Source organism: Dicentrarchus labrax, unplaced genomic scaffold, assembly GCF_905237075.1.
Source record: "Dicentrarchus labrax unplaced genomic scaffold, dlabrax2021, whole genome shotgun sequence".
Classification (NCBI taxonomy): Eukaryota; Metazoa; Chordata; class Actinopteri; family Moronidae; genus Dicentrarchus; species Dicentrarchus labrax.
Genome location: NW_026136706.1, coordinates 4700441 through 4716065, shown reverse-complemented (window position 1 = coordinate 4716065; position 15625 = coordinate 4700441). Strand labels below are relative to the sequence as shown.

Here is a 15625-nt window from a genome sequence, read left to right as displayed (position 1 = left end):
CTTAGTTCAGTCAGGAATGATCAGAAACTGATGCATCACAAGAGACCTTAAAACTAAAGTTATTCCTTTATTCAATCTTAGGTTAGAATTAGACTAAAATGGGCTAGGGCTGCACAGTTAATTGAAATACTGTCAATAAAGGTAAAATATGTTAAAACAGCATTATAATGATGTAATCTAAGTAATGTAGTGCTGTGCAGGTATCCTGGTCTACCAGTCTTGTTCTCCAGTTCTAAGTTGTTGCTAATATCTGTCAGATAATCTGAATTTGGTGTCTGTAGCAGCATCTATTGAAAATGATTGAGTTTTAAAAGCTGCCACTGACTGTCAGATTGGTAACCTTGTTTAGAGTTTGTGTTTACATGCGTACTAGTATCCTGGTTTTGATCATATTCGGGATGTGATGTTTATCCCTGCGTGATTCTAACAGTATCCTGGGGTCTGATCATCTGTGTGCAGTTGATCTCCCACTGTCTCAGTCGCTAGGTCTGCACCAACAAAGGACCTTTAGAGACCTGGATCTGGTGTTTACATGCCACAGAATCCTGGTTTCTATGGAGTACTCCAAGATGTGTGCAGCACATAACCGGGATACTTCGAAAACCTGATGACAACCAGGAAATTAGTGCTCATGTAGACACACTCAATCAGAATATTCCAGAATCATCAGGATTTACTTCATTTTATTCAGTTTGAATACATCCCTGATGTTAAAAACTTATTTAAAAAATGTTTTTTTTAATACAAAATAAACATTTCTATGTTCTTCAAAATATCAAAAACATATCCATTTCCTATCAATACTGAAACTAAAGTATTGTAAGGGCATATGAAAACATTTCAAACAATACGAGCTCTGTATTCACCCATAATCCATCAGCGTTTATTCTGTTTTTAAGATAAGATGTTCCTTAATTGATCCCCTGTAGGAGAAATTAAAATTTGGCAAAGCAGCAAAGAACAGAAAAAGGGTAAAAATACAATAAAAAATAATAAAATGAAAAAATATACAATAAAAATATTAGAATATGAAAATCTATACACTATATACAGTAAGGTTGAATATGACTGTAATGTAACTGTACATGTGCAGTGTTAAATACAATGCTGAGAGTGTGAAGCTGAGGCACTGCTTTGCCTTCGTCGACTGTAGCGCTTTAGCGTATTGACGTGTTGAGAAAGTGATTGATTATCAAATTAAAAACGTGTCCTTATCGAATCAGGTGACCTGTTGAGGTTTTCACAGGCTGCGGAGCGTTTGTTAGAAACTGAATCAGCCAATGAGTCAGGAGTTAAAACGGGGCGTAGAGGTTGTGTCACCCTGCAGTGATGTCACTGTCTGCTCCACGTATAGGTCATTATTATCAATCAATCAGTTTGTTTCCCCTTCAGTGGTTTTAAGGTCGTTAAAATCATCTTATTCCACTCTGTCTGACAGTATGATATTGTGTATCTTCGTGTTCTAGGTCAGCGGTTCCCAACCTAAAGCTCCACGGGGGGCTCGCGAGGCCTTCTTGATTTTAAAGGCTGCAAGAAAACATAAAAAATATAAACAGTTAGCCTGTGTATCGGCATTTTGTTCGTGTCTGTGAAGAAAACTAAATGAAATTGTTAAAGTTTAGATTATTATTTAAGATCTGTAGTTTGCTTTAAGATGCATTCACAGAGCCTTCATTGCATTAGGAAAGTTTAAACAACTAAAGAGCTAACGGAAAAATGAGAAGAAAACAATGTATTCGTCAAAAAGCGAAGCCTATTAAGTATGTTTGCATTGTGTAGACAGAGAATTGTGCTAAAAGTTCCTAATAAATATCAGGAAAACTCATCTCTGATCAATATTCACAGGAAATTCATCCAAGAAGAGACGTCCAAAATCGCTCGTTTTACACAAACATTGTATAGCTTATCACTTGTTCTGTACTGTTACTGTTATGCAATGAATATATGAAATATTATTCTAGTTAGTACAATAACCAAAATGTTCCTTATGTGTTTTAAATGGAAGTATTTTAGATATTTTATACATATATTTCCCCCAAATTCAGCCTGTGGTATTTGGTATTTTTTAGGAGACTCTCTGGTCTCCTCTTGAATTTAAAATACAGTTATGTGGGTTTGTACAATGTGCACTTGCTGCACAACATAAATTTGTAATGACCAAGCCCTCAACCATCGCTCTACATGTGACCTCTTCTAAAATACGGGTTGAAGAGAAGAGAAAGTCCACTCAGCAGCTCCAGCAGATCTGTCTGCATGCTTCTCCACGTGTCTGTGTACAGTTTTTATGCCTCTTATAAATCCATACACAACCCACATTCCCCTTTATAGAAAGGTCAGCGTTCTAAACTCAGAGAGGGCGATATCAATCAGTCTTCCGGCGTAAATGCCATTTTCGACTCGCTGAGGCCTGTCATTGGGGGGATACCTCCCGAGGAGTGACTCATCCCAGACATGTACTCCCTGGGCGGTGTGTTTAGAGAAATTGCCTGAGCGGGACGGGGCTGCACTGTTTCTGGGAACACTCTGGCAGCAACCCTGTAGCCTGTGTTCCCTCAGAATGACTCAGAAAGTTGCAGTGAGTTGTAGTCAGGTGTACCGCTCCGTCCTCATCCGGCTTCTTAACGTTGGTGCTCGGCGAGGACGTCGTTGGGAAGACAATGAGAGGAGTACAGTGTGAGGTATTGTCGAGCAGCAGTACATTAGTTTTATACTTCTTTGTGCTGGTTGTGTGATTTTGTTCTTAACTTTATGTGTCAGTGAGGCATAATAAGACCTCAGTGCCAGTGTGTGTGTGTGTGTGTGTGTGTGTGTGTGTGTGCGTGTGTGTGCGTGTGCCAGCTCCCCAAGGTGCCCGTTCTGTCAGGCTGTAAAGTGCAGCAGTCACCTCCACGGGGGCACAAAGGGGTGCCTTGCTGACACCAACACACACACACACACACACACACAAGCAGAGAGGAACAGAGCGAGGGAGAGGAGGGGGGAGGAGGAGGAGGAGGAGGAGGAGGAGGAATCCCTTTACTGACATCACAGCCCCTACAGCTCACAACACAAATCCAGTTGGCAATAACACAAAGGTTGAGACTAATGACTATTTTCTTTACGGATTAATCCCCCAGAGAGAAGATGATGTACATGTAAACAAATAGCCTGTTTTGTGGAACTAAAGCGCCCTAAATGCAAAAATATTCATATCAAACATTATGAAACAGAGAAAAGCTGTTGCCAACAGTTAAAACCAGCAAAGTTTTGTATCTTTGCTTTATAAAATGATTTAAATCAATAGACTGTTTTACTGTTAGAGGCCTGAGCAAGTACAATGATCCAATAATTCACTCAAAAAAAAAAGTCAAAAAATTTTATATTTTGTGTAGCAACATTTCTCATTTCTGTTCATCTCATGACCTTTTAGATCTATCTTGTGACCTTTTAGGGGCCCCAACCCCAGGTCTGAAACCGCTAACCTTAAAGAATAAAGACATTATATACATAAATAAATAAATTTTTAGGAATGGTAATTACGGTATTTTCCTAAAACAGCTGGACACTGAAAGCAAACTTTACTTAAACAGGAGCAAATAGAACAAGTGTTGGGAACTATTTACAGCTGCGGATTAATACCCAATTGGTGTTACGTGGGACTGACTCTACTGTCAACGGTCGCTCCGGGCAACGCTGTGGCTCATTGGATGTGTTTTTAATAGTTATCCTTTAAACAATGAACCCAAACTGTTATTTTTCTGCGAATCGACTCGAGATGAAATGACTGTACCTGAAAATGATTTTCAACTGTGTGTGATTGAGAGGATTCGGCACATCTTCTTGGCATGAGGTGTGTAAGGGGAGGTGTTCAGCCACATTGCTACGATGGTTCCTGTCAGTCATGGCTGTCACATGGGACGCTATCCTCATTCATAAAACACCGTCCTGTCACAAAGAATGGCATTATTATAATTCCCAAACACCTACAAGTCCTCCACGCCCTCCTGTTCCTGGAAGGATCTCTGAAGAAATGCTTTTTGACAAGATATATGAAAACAATAATCCAGCTCTTTCTGCCATGCCCCATCAGATCCTCTGCTGCAGATGTGTTTCTTCTTAGTATTCGCTGCACAGTGGTGCAGAGTACAAAGTATTTGGAGCCTAATATCAGCACAGTACTCAAATGACTGCCTTTGCAAGACAGGAGTCAAATTTAGCCTCATCTGGTTAAAATTAGAAACACGATTTCATTTTTGGGTACTCAAATAACACCTTGTTTATCTGTGTCCACTTCCTGAGAATCAATCACTAATCCCACATCAGGTCAGAGCGTTGCAGAGCGGTGCAGAGCGGTGCAGAGCTGTGCAGAGCGCTGGAATCGGGATTATAATGGGAAATGGCAGTCTTTTAGAAGAAAAAGCACTGGAGTGAGTCCAGATTGTTCAGTGCCCTCTCCTGAGGTCATGTTTTGGTCTGTGCTGTTTGGAAGACAAACTCCTCATCCCCTCTGCGTTGAGTGCAGCCGCGGCATCTCCCACTCCACATCAGGGTTAGACAATGCCTGGCAAACATGAGGAGGGGGGACCACAGGAACACTTACATAACAACTCAACCAGTTACATATACACTTATTTTTGTTTCTTCTTCTTCTTGTTTATGGAAATGACCCCACCCCTGCTGGTGCTACCACTGCGTATGAGACCATGAGCACACGTGAGCAGGATTTATGTATTCCTGCATCTGTGATGAAGGTTTTATTTTGTCATAAATCCCTGTATGCAATGTATGTATGTGTGTGTGTGTGATGGAGCCGCGCTCTGGTAATCTTGTCGAGTCAGGAACGTCCAGGCTTTCCCCATGTCAAATGCAGCAGATCTTATTTCAATATCAGGCCTGGGTTATTTGGAAACACGGCCAGTCCACATACATCAACGCAGAGGCCAGTTCAAAATGCAAAGTCAATTGATTCAGAAGCTCAGGAGCTATATATTCGGTATATTAGACAATCTTTCACACAAGTTACTGCATATGAAACGCTTGTGAAATGATTTCCGGTTCGTGCATGGTAAAGAATCTCCAGTCACACAACCCACCTGTTAGCTCTCCACATGGAACATAACTCCAGATTACAAAAAGACTGGAAACAGACAATATAACTGACTGGAGGAGACATCCACGACAGAAGTTGCTTGTGGTTTCTACGGCAGAACTTTTTGTCACTTTGATGGATGATGCAGAGAAAGTCGTTAGTGGGTGCAGTGGAGGGAAGCATATTGACAAAGTAAATAACAGAAAATGGCGACCAAAGTGCATATTAAAGCAGAGTTTTCAGACTGTGAGGCGAGGGAAAGAGTTACTGTAGTTTGGCTCACTTACCAGCACGTTTAACAGTTTTTATTAGTGTATAATCACCTGAAAATAAGAACCACCATGATTCTACAGTAGCCCAGAACAGTAAAGCCAAACACTGGCTCTCCCACACACAGGAAGGCTATATTCAAATGGTTGCAATCTGTAACTTCATTGAAGTCCACTGAATCCTACACAGATTTCAGGTTACGTCAAAAATTGCGCTCCTTCTTGGAGTCAAATCTCGACACACAGATATTATACACATATTAGATACAGTGTGATGTACACTTTACAAGGATATCATTATCTCTATGTTCATCTCCAATAAACGTGTTTAGGAATCTTTTAACACCAGAATTTGGCAGTAATCCAGTGATAGTTGTCTGTATATCCGTGGATATGTTGCAAACTGTAACTGCTAATAGATAATTCAACATACTTTTAATGGTGTCAGTATGCCACACTGTAAACAAATGCTAACCGTTTTACCCTGTTTATAGTTTTTATGTTAAATGAAGCTGCTGGTGATAGCTTAATAGTTACCAGACTGATATGAGAGTGTTATTAATCTTGAGCGAATGAGCACATTTCCTAATATTGCCAAACTATTCCTTTAATATGAGGGAGTATAAACTGTCATTTGCACTGGAGTGACGTCTAGCCTGTGGGCTTTGAGTTCTGCTTATTTGAAGGCTATTAACTTTACAATCCAAACGTTTTTATTAAATACAGTGATGCATACAGTGCAGACCGCACACTGAGGCCTGCAGAGGAGGCATCGCTGAACAGCTCAGCTTTTGAGACGTATTACCACTTAAAATGCCAAAGATATCGGGGCTTAGCTCAGACTACAGCCCGCATGGTTTTCCAGTGACTGCACCAGGCACATATTAGCTGTATATTACCAAAGCTATTCTCAGTCGGGGGAAAAAAAAAAACCTCTGCTTCTCAGCCGGTCTTAAACCAGCTGCCTTTGGCTAGCATCTGAAGTCACATGTCATCCTTCCTTTAAAAACAAAATGGCTCTGGTGGAGACAGCGCTGCCCAGACAGTTCCCAAACTGGCATTTGCTGATTGAAGAGCTTCCTGGGAGGCAGATACAGCTGCCTGTCTCCTTTCTCTGTTTTTACGAAGGCAGCCTATTCTGACAGAAACCATAGAAACCCAGAGTGTGTGTGTGTGTGTGTGTGTGTGTGTGTGTGTGTGTGTGTGTGTGTGTGTGTGTGTGTGTGAGGGTTGTTAGGATGATTTAAAGATGTCTTTTTTCCAGTGGTCACGTAGAGATAATGGATTTTAAATTAAATAATTTCAGTCTGCTCTTTTCCACAGTGGAAAGGTCTGTTTGTACACATACGCTCTCATTAAGTGTTTCATTAATCATTAAAAGAAGTAAACAGTGCATTGTGTTTATTCCTCACCAATCCGACACTAGTAAGCAATAAACAAAAAAAATAATAACTCAAAATGAGTAATAATGATAAAAGGAATCGTGCACAGTTGAAGCCCTCCTCACATCCATTTCCTCTTTCATTAGAAAGGTTGTCAGGAAAGAAGTGAAATGGTTGTGCTGGGTTATTTGTGTTGGTGACAGGTTCTTTGACAGCAAACAACCTCCCAGGTGACTAATGTTTGTTCAGTCATTTGTTGATTGCAACTTGCAGCATACAATCACTCCTTTTGTTGTAGCTTACTGTTTTCTTTCTCCTCTTTCCCCGTCTTTAGGTTCTCGTTGCCGTCCCGTTGGATGGCATGAAATAAGAGCGACTGCTGGATATCTTCTACTTCGACAGTTCGGTTATGATGTGAGGACCAAAAGGGCCGATAATGGGAGCCTCTGTGGGGAAGTAATCAACACGTAGTTTCCAAGGCTCCCGTATGTTTCCAGCCATAATCCTTCAAACCAACTGTCACTGTTCAGACATGAGGATTTAAGTTAAGTCAGCGTGGACCAATCCGTGAAATGCACCATCGCTTCGACGACCGACCCCATTGATAAGAAGCTTCTACTCATCAACTGTCAGTTTACCAATCGTGCAACATGCGTCCTTCCCTCGCCACAGCGGTCCTACCGCCCAGGACCCGTTCCCACAATCCACCCAACCTCGCAGTGGGGGGCCGTGAACACTTGTCTGCTCCACGAAGGCGCAGCCCCCACCTCCGGCACACCCTCAGCCCGGAGAACCTGCGAACCTTGGCAGAGAGGGGCGGGGCTTCCGTCGATACCGTCTCTGTTGTCAGCAGTCCTATTGGGCTTCCACGGGCTAACAGTGACACAGATCTGGTGACCTCCCAAAGCAGGTCCTCGCTAACGGCGTCCACTCTGGAGTACACGCTGAACCGGGGCCAGAACCTCGTCATATCCTGGGACATCAAGGAAGAAGTGGATGCTACCGACTGGATCGGGCTGTACCACATTGGTGAGATGATTATTTTTACATGTAGAGCTGCAATTAAAGGTTCAGTGTGTCTGATCTATTGGCGCCTGAAGTTTTCGGTATAGAATGAGATGTTTTTCTCTACAGAATCCACCATGCCGAACCGCCATGTTTCCACAGTAGCACGAAATGGACAAATCAAACACTAGATAAGGACTTTTTCTGCAGCCACAATAGTTTCTCCTTCATGCTTGGAAGGCGAGGGTGAGGCGACTAAATCCTACGCACTGGACCTTTAACTCTTCTGGTGTAGGTCAAGTTCAAATCTCAAGTCCAAGTCAAGTCTCAAGTCCTTGAGGACAGGTTTAAATCAAGTCAGAGGTCTTCAGAAGCAAATCAGAAGAAATTCTTTCTTTCAAAGCTGTGTTGATAGTGTTCATTGCACAACTGAAGTCCATGCATAGTCCTAATAATAAATATGCAAGGTATGCAGCTATGCAAGGCTGGCCTGTTGCTGTGCTAATCATTTTTTAATGTTCTGGGACTTTAATAGATCAGAACTTGAAACTTGAATGTTTTTGCCTTCAAGTCCAAAGTCAGGTCTCAACTAAAGGCCCCTAGAGCAATTGCTGGAACAGCAATTTTCGGGTTCGTTGCACGTCACATTGTGCGAGAGTGTAATAAAATGTATTGGTCGCATTACGTGTCCGCATGTAAAATATACATTTGGGGTTCAGACTGTGATAAATGCCAAGTGAATTGTGGCATTATAAATATGCAAGCTAAAACACATTAACCTTCCCAACACTGGAAATCACACATGGGTCAACCGTCTAGTTTCTTTCAACCGTATGACTTAGTTTTCATTCAGCGAATAGTTTCTATTTCTCGGTTTAAAATTATCCAGATCTTTCTCACGTGAGGCAGTAGAGCAAGTACACTAGAGACTCCCTGCCGGCTGGGTGCGGCCCTCTGCTAATTAACTAAAATGATTTAATTGCACGGCTCTTCTAGACTTTCCAAATGGATCAAATTCTGACAGTGAAACAAGTCATCTTGCAGAGGTTGTGATGCATGGTCACAAAAATATCCACTGTTTTACTGCCGCTTCTTAGACAATGTTCCTGGGGGCTCGTTCATAGCAGCAATCACATTCTGAGAATCTGATTCGGAAATTCTCGACACTGTTTACGGTCGCCAAAGCTCAAAATCAGCTGTTGGTGGACATGCTGACCACAAGTTTTCCATAATATTTTCACCATATTCTTACATGATTATCAATAAATCTGATTGCTAATAACTCATACTGTATATTATAATAGAGATGGTTGCTTTTTCAAAGTTTTACTTATGCATGATCAGAATCAGCAGAACAAAAACAAAAGATACAGTCTGAATGATTTTCTCAGTCTGCCTTTCTATACTGTTATTTGTGCTTTTCCCCAAAACCTTTTTGCTGAACTGTTTGGGAAACTTGCAAGCATCCAGGACCTTGACCCTACCTGTCCTCAAAGCCTTTCAGCTGATCCAAGTGTTTTGTTATTGTGAGCTGAGAATAGCCAGCTAGAGTCTTGTGTAGGAGCTTCCAACTCTGAGTCAATACTGCAACAAGAGACTTTGAGACTTTACACAGGACTGGAGGCTGACTCAACATGTCAACAGCTCTGCCTCGGTATACAATAACATACACACCATCACAAAGCGTGCACGTCTCTGAGGCGAGTGGGGTGGTCTTCAATAATGTGTGCTAATCCTGCTTAGAGACAGGAATTTGACAGGGGGGAAATACATTGACCTGTGTGCTGAAGAAGGCAGATCTGTCCATCCTGGTGAAAAGTAATACAGGAGCAATAGTGAACAACCAGCACATTTGTTATTAAGAACCCATGAATTCTACACTGTTTTGCTCACATAATGAAGAGCTGAAGTCACCTCTGGGCTATAGCCTCTGTTCCAGAAGCTTTTATAACTCAGAGTCTCTTTTTTAACATTTCTTTCATTTCAGAGAAAATGAAATGTGTTCTTGTGGTGCGCTCTCCATCGTCGAAGACAAATTAATCTCTACGACAGACTTTGCCTCTAGGAGTTAAACGATTCATTTGTTAGCATACAAAAAACTACGTTTCCCATGGAAATGTTACTAGAATGGGAGAGCGTCCTTAGACTGCTATCCCGAAAAACAAAACTGTCAAGCTGTTGACGTTCAGCCGTTAATGGTCTAGGGCTTATGGAAAATTTTTGTTAAATGGCACAAAAAACAGATTTTTTGTAAAAGTAACTCCAATTTCACACCTAAAGGTCAGTTTACTCATCACGTGGTGCACGACTCATCCTGTAAAAACGGTTGCATAAGGTCTTCTGTGGCTCCAGAGAAGTCTGGGAAAACGAAGATGTCATCAGGGTCTCAGTTCAGCCCAGTCTCACGTAGATCGCAGATCCACTGGAGGATACTGTGTCAGTGTCACGTCTCCTAAATGTGAAAAGTACACTAGCGTATGTGCAGCACCAGCAGTAGTATAGAGAGAGACAAAGTCTGCATTTGGGAGGTTTAGGAGGATGGATGGCTTTCACCCAGTAGACCGCTGTTTGAGTCTGGTGTGAAACCAAAAGTCAACATTGATTACGTCGGGTTTTATCTTTTCCTTTCCTAAACGGAACCAAGTTGTTTTTGGTGCTTAAACCTAACCAAACTGCAACCTCAGGCAAGCTTTATTTTGAAAGTGTAACCAGGCTTTGCCTATTTATTATTGCTAACTAAGTTGACCAAGAAAGGAGTATGCTTAGAAACCAGGTTGCTGAGTTTGAGGTTGTTGCAGACAAACATTTTTTTACACAAAGCTCATAAAGTTATAAACTGGAGGTGTGAAATTTGAAAATTGTGAGTTTACCAGGCAGGGACCAATTATGTTGGAGGCATTATGGGAAATGTAGTATCCAGTGTATTTGGAGCTCGACTTACTGTATATGAGATCTCAACCTATGTTTCTATTTTTACCTTTTTCTGGCACATGAGGGTCTCTAGTGCAGTACTGCTGTAAATCACAGCAGGAACCCTTTAAAATAAACACATTTATTTACCATCTTCATCTAGACATATGGAGTAAACCATGCGACATATTGTTAGACATACGGTTATGTTTTGCTAGACTGGATTTGTTCTGTTAAATGTCAATGTGATTTTTACTTCTGGACCAGAAAACAGAAGTTCTGGTTTCACTTCAGCTCTCTGTAGTGTCATTTTATTTTATCTAATGTTACATATTAAAAAAACAGCTCCTGGAGAGTGCCTTGGAGAATATAATTAATGATTTAAAAGAAGAAGAGATCACCATAAGTTTGCCTTTTCCCTGTCACGATGGTTACATAACATTCTCCGGTGAAGCAAAAAATGGAAATCGTCTCTTTACACCAGATAATTACTGTTTTAATACAGTGACGGTCGGAGGAAGATTACAGCCTGTGATGTATTGTGTGTGTAATGGATAATGGATTTCTGAAAACAATGGCTGTCTTTGACTTCCAAGAGGTCAGACAAACCTGCAGTACAACAGACAGTAGTAGATTCTGGACACCATGCAGCTATTTTATAAAAGCACTGTAGTTCCTGTGGTTTTAAATCAAACAATTAGTTATATTTGCGATGACCTCCAGGACTTAACTCGTCTGGATTATCTGACCAAACTCTCCCTTGGAGGTGAGAATGCTGTGCGGGAGAAAGAGATAGTGTAAACTGCTGGTGCCAGGCGGGGCGTCAGGTCACTTCATATCGATCATAAGGCCGCCAGGACTTCATTACCTGCTCCAGGGTCTTATGCCCCAGAGGGGCTACCGCTTTCCTCGACTAAGCAGACATTCAATGATAAGCAACTTCCCCTTCAAACACACACACACACACGTACACAGCACACACCCCCTCCCTCGACTCTCTCCACCAGTCAGCTGAGTTTGGTGCTTCATTAATCTGTGTGCGAAAGTGCTACGTACAGCGGAATTCCCCCTCCCTGTTTTTAACTCAGAGGAAGTTTGCAGTTTGTCCTTCTGGTTAGAGGTTGTAGGGAGGCTATTTTGGGAATGGATTTCACTGATTAAAGGCAAACTTGTGTTTTGGAAGACAGAGTCCACAGACTAAACACGCTGAGAGACAGAACAGATGCGGCTTTTTTGCAGTTTTTCAAAGCAAGAGCGAGGATCCAGAGCGAGAACGCTGTCATCTGTTGTTTAATTTTACATTCTTTGGTTTGAAATCAGACACTGCAATAGCTTGATATGATCTAACCCAATAATTTACACATGTTCTCTTCTTGTCCAGATGAAACTAGTCCGTCCAATGTGTGGGACTGTAAGAACCGAGGGGTGAATGGCACCCAGAAGGGTCAGATCGTTTGGAGGTTGGAGCCCGGGCCCTACTTTATGGAGCGTAAGTTACCGAAGGCAGTCATACAGTAAGATTCATTTCATTGTTGTTCATTGGAATAAAAGGTAAAAAGTTGTTTAAAGTTTTGTGTTTAAACTCATATGACTTCATGAAACAAGTATATTTACCATGTATTTAGAATTAAAACCACATTAAATATTTAAAACACAGTACAGTTAGACTTCTGCACAGTCTGCGGTACAACTCAGTTTTGTGGCCAACAATAGGCAGATAATGTTTCCACTGCTTCCACATCCCATAACTCTTTGCTGCTTCCTCTGCAGCCGAGACCAAGATCTGTTTCAAGTACTACCATGGAGTGAGCGGAGCCCTGAGAGCCACGACCCCCTGCATCACCGTGAAGAACCCCGCAGTCCTGGTCTGTGTCAGTGGGTTTGAGAGTCTCAGGTTTAGCTCCATCATTACAGTTAAAATTAGGCATCACACCAAAGTAATTATAATTAGTTTGGATTATTTTTGGATGAGAGTTTTGACTTTGTCTGCATCCTGGATGTGAAAGTCACCTGCTAAAAGAACAGGGCATTCATGAGCAATGTTGCTTGAAAGTGTGGTTAATTATTACATTAAACGGTTGATTTGACAAGCAGGGCTAAATAAAACTTAAATGAATATAAAGCCAATGGCTGTCAGGTAGGATTCTTTGAAAAATGGTAAGAATTGTTGGGTTTCTAGACCGGCTCTCTATAAAAAGTGCCCTGAAATAACTTCTGTTATGATCTGGCCCTATACGAATAAAATTGAATTTAATTAAATGGAAAAATGGTCGGTAGTCCTGTAAAGTACACATGATTTGTACATACTAAAGCCTTGTGGTGTTTCAGGCAGAGACATAATACCATGTTTCACACAATCCACTCAATTGACGGCCAAATACTGTAAATTAAATTCCCTCCACCTCCAAAGTTATCTCCTGTATTGGCATTTAAATTGATGTGAATTGTGTGTCACCCTGGTGTGACGTCGTCTGTTCTCTCTCAGGTGGAGGGGCTTTCAGAGCAGGTGGGCGTTGAACATCCACGAAAACTGATCAGCTTTACTTTGACAGGTGAGTGGAGCGGTTTACATGTTGGCTGGAGTTATAAAATGCATGTTTCAGTCACTCAGTTTGTCATGTAATCATTCTTTGTAACAAATCAAAGAAGATCTGGAAGTGGAGTCAATAACTTTAAGTACATTTTAACAAAGCCCTCAAGCCATAGTGATGAAATCTTCTCCTTGTGTTTGTCTTACAGTCCTTAGAGGGAAAGCTATAATAAACTTTAAAAGCTGCTTTCAGGAAACAGTGGTTTTGGAATTTTAAGAGGTGCCTTCCTGACAGAGTACGACAGGGAATGCGGGAAGTCTGTGGGGGATTTTTTAAAACAGGTTTACGGGAAAATACCAGTATACTGTATATCTGTACAGCTTGTTTCAATTAATCAAGCAATCAAGCAATCCAAACTGTGGTAAAAAACAATTCACCATTGTTCCAAATAAAAACATGAATAAACCAGGAAAGAGTTTTATGATGCAGTTATGGAAGTTACTGGCCAAAGTGATGGGTGATCCCTCATTTTGGGTGTTTATGGACTACAGGGGCAGACAAAAAACAGATTATAATGAGGAATAACATGACAACAGAGAGTTTCTCACCTGAAGCACTTTATTCTGTTGTCATTATACATCTGCAGTGGATGTTTTCTACTAAAAGGCAACTTGAGAGCAGGTTAGCGTGAACAGATGTCGGTCACTCGGTTCGGCAGTCGCTTGGTCGACCACATTGGTTCAGACTGAAAGGTTGTGACAAATATTGCATGGATTTCAACAAAACATGGTATTGATATTCATGGTTCAACTACAACAACTATTTGATGGATGGCACAGACATTAATGATCCTCACATGATGAATTGTAATCACTTTGGTGATTACCTGACTTTTCATATAGCGCCATCATCAGATCAAAATTCAAATTTGTCTTATACTTTGGTTTATGGCCAAATACCTTCAGCCTCAGTTGTACTTTGTGTTTACTACTAATCAGCAAACGTTAGCATCAGCATGTTGTAAGTACAATATTATTGAGATGCTGGCATAGTTGTAGACTTTAAATCTTGTTAACACAAGAAGAAAGCATTAGTCTTTTACTTTCCTTAGTATTCAACCTTCTCTTCTTCACCAGTCTGCCTTTACTGATGCTTTGTTGCAGATCTGCGAGCCACAGGCTTAAAGAAAGGCATGTTTTTCAATCCGGACCCGTACCTGAAGATGTCCATCCACCCAGGGAAAAGAAGTGTCTTCCCCATCTTCAGCCACCACGGACAGGAACGACGATCAGCCATCATCGCTAACACCACCAACCCCGTCTGGCATGGAGAGGTGACGTTTGGGCTTTTATACCCTACAGTACCCCACTACACTGAGCATGCTTTTTTCATGCACACACATTCATTTTCAAACACTATATATACACAATTGATATATGATGATATATGTTGACTGTATATGTTCTTGTCACCCTGCAGAAATACACATTTGTAGCACTAATGACGGACATTCTGTACATAGAGGTGAAGGACAAGTTTGCGAAAAGTCGACCGATCATCAAACGCTTCCTCGGTCAGCTCACTATCCCTGTGCAGCGGCTTATTGAAAAAATACCAGGGTAGGTGACAAACACACGCAGTTCACATACTCAAAGAACATACTTTATGTAACAACAGAAATTCACTTGCCGCTAGATGTCTCAGTAGCTGACCTAGCAGGTAATTGTGAAACACACTTCAAACTGTACAGAAACAAAACTAACCAAAAGTCTTTCCAACAGTCACCATCTTGAAATAAACCCTTAATTTGTGTTCGAGTTAGATGTGAAAAGGATGCAACGGCTGCAACGAAAGCTAACGTTAATGCTTGGGGACAAATCCACCTGTCAAAGTACATCCAGACTCAGATTGTGTCTGACAACATTATGGAAAGGATCCCTACAGAGATAGACCTTTTGTTTGACCAGAAACAGACATAATATTGCCATCACTGGCCACCAGACTCCATAGAAAAAACTCAAATTTTACCTTGCCTCAAAGTGGACAGAAACAACATAAAACTCACCAAAACCATCTTTGTTAGTTTTTTCATTGTTCCAGCAATCAGCAACTATGGGTTGGTCAAAGTAAATGCTCAGTTTACAGTTGTAGATGAGAAAAACATATACAATAGTTTCAGTTGCTCTCCTCAGTTGCAGTGACGTCATTCTCTGCAGAGGACTCAACTACATCTTTACGAAGCAAGTAGTTGTCTGCTGCTATATTAATTTATTAATGTCACATATATCATGGTGTTGGTATATCTGCTTGTGTTTGACTGTCCAGAGTCCAGCCTGTGAGTTTCCCCCTGTGTCGGCGCCTTCCCACTGAACACGTAAGCGGCCAGTTGCAGTTCAAAGTGGAGCTCACCTCGACCGGGCCGGATGGTAAACCTGACTTTAAATTGTATTTCAACTCTTT

The 15625-nt window shown here is 41.3% G+C and overlaps 1 protein-coding gene across 4 annotated transcripts in view; it reads left to right on the top strand.

Annotated features, from left to right (window-relative positions):
- hecw2a (HECT, C2 and WW domain containing E3 ubiquitin protein ligase 2a) overlaps positions 1–15625 on the top strand; it is a 39725-nt gene that overhangs the window by 2181 nt on the left and 21919 nt on the right. For all 4 annotated transcript variants that reach the window (XM_051404020.1, XM_051404018.1, XM_051404019.1 and 1 more), the window contains exons 2-8: positions 7054–7748; positions 12016–12123; positions 12405–12499; positions 13120–13186; positions 14329–14498; positions 14645–14784; positions 15491–15591. In XM_051404020.1, coding sequence (XP_051259980.1) covers positions 7370–7748; positions 12016–12123; positions 12405–12499; positions 13120–13186; positions 14329–14498; positions 14645–14784; positions 15491–15591 — 1060 coding nt within the window. In that variant the 5' untranslated portion in view covers positions 7054–7369. The remainder of the gene's footprint in view (positions 1–7053; positions 7749–12015; positions 12124–12404; positions 12500–13119; positions 13187–14328; positions 14499–14644; positions 14785–15490; positions 15592–15625) is intronic.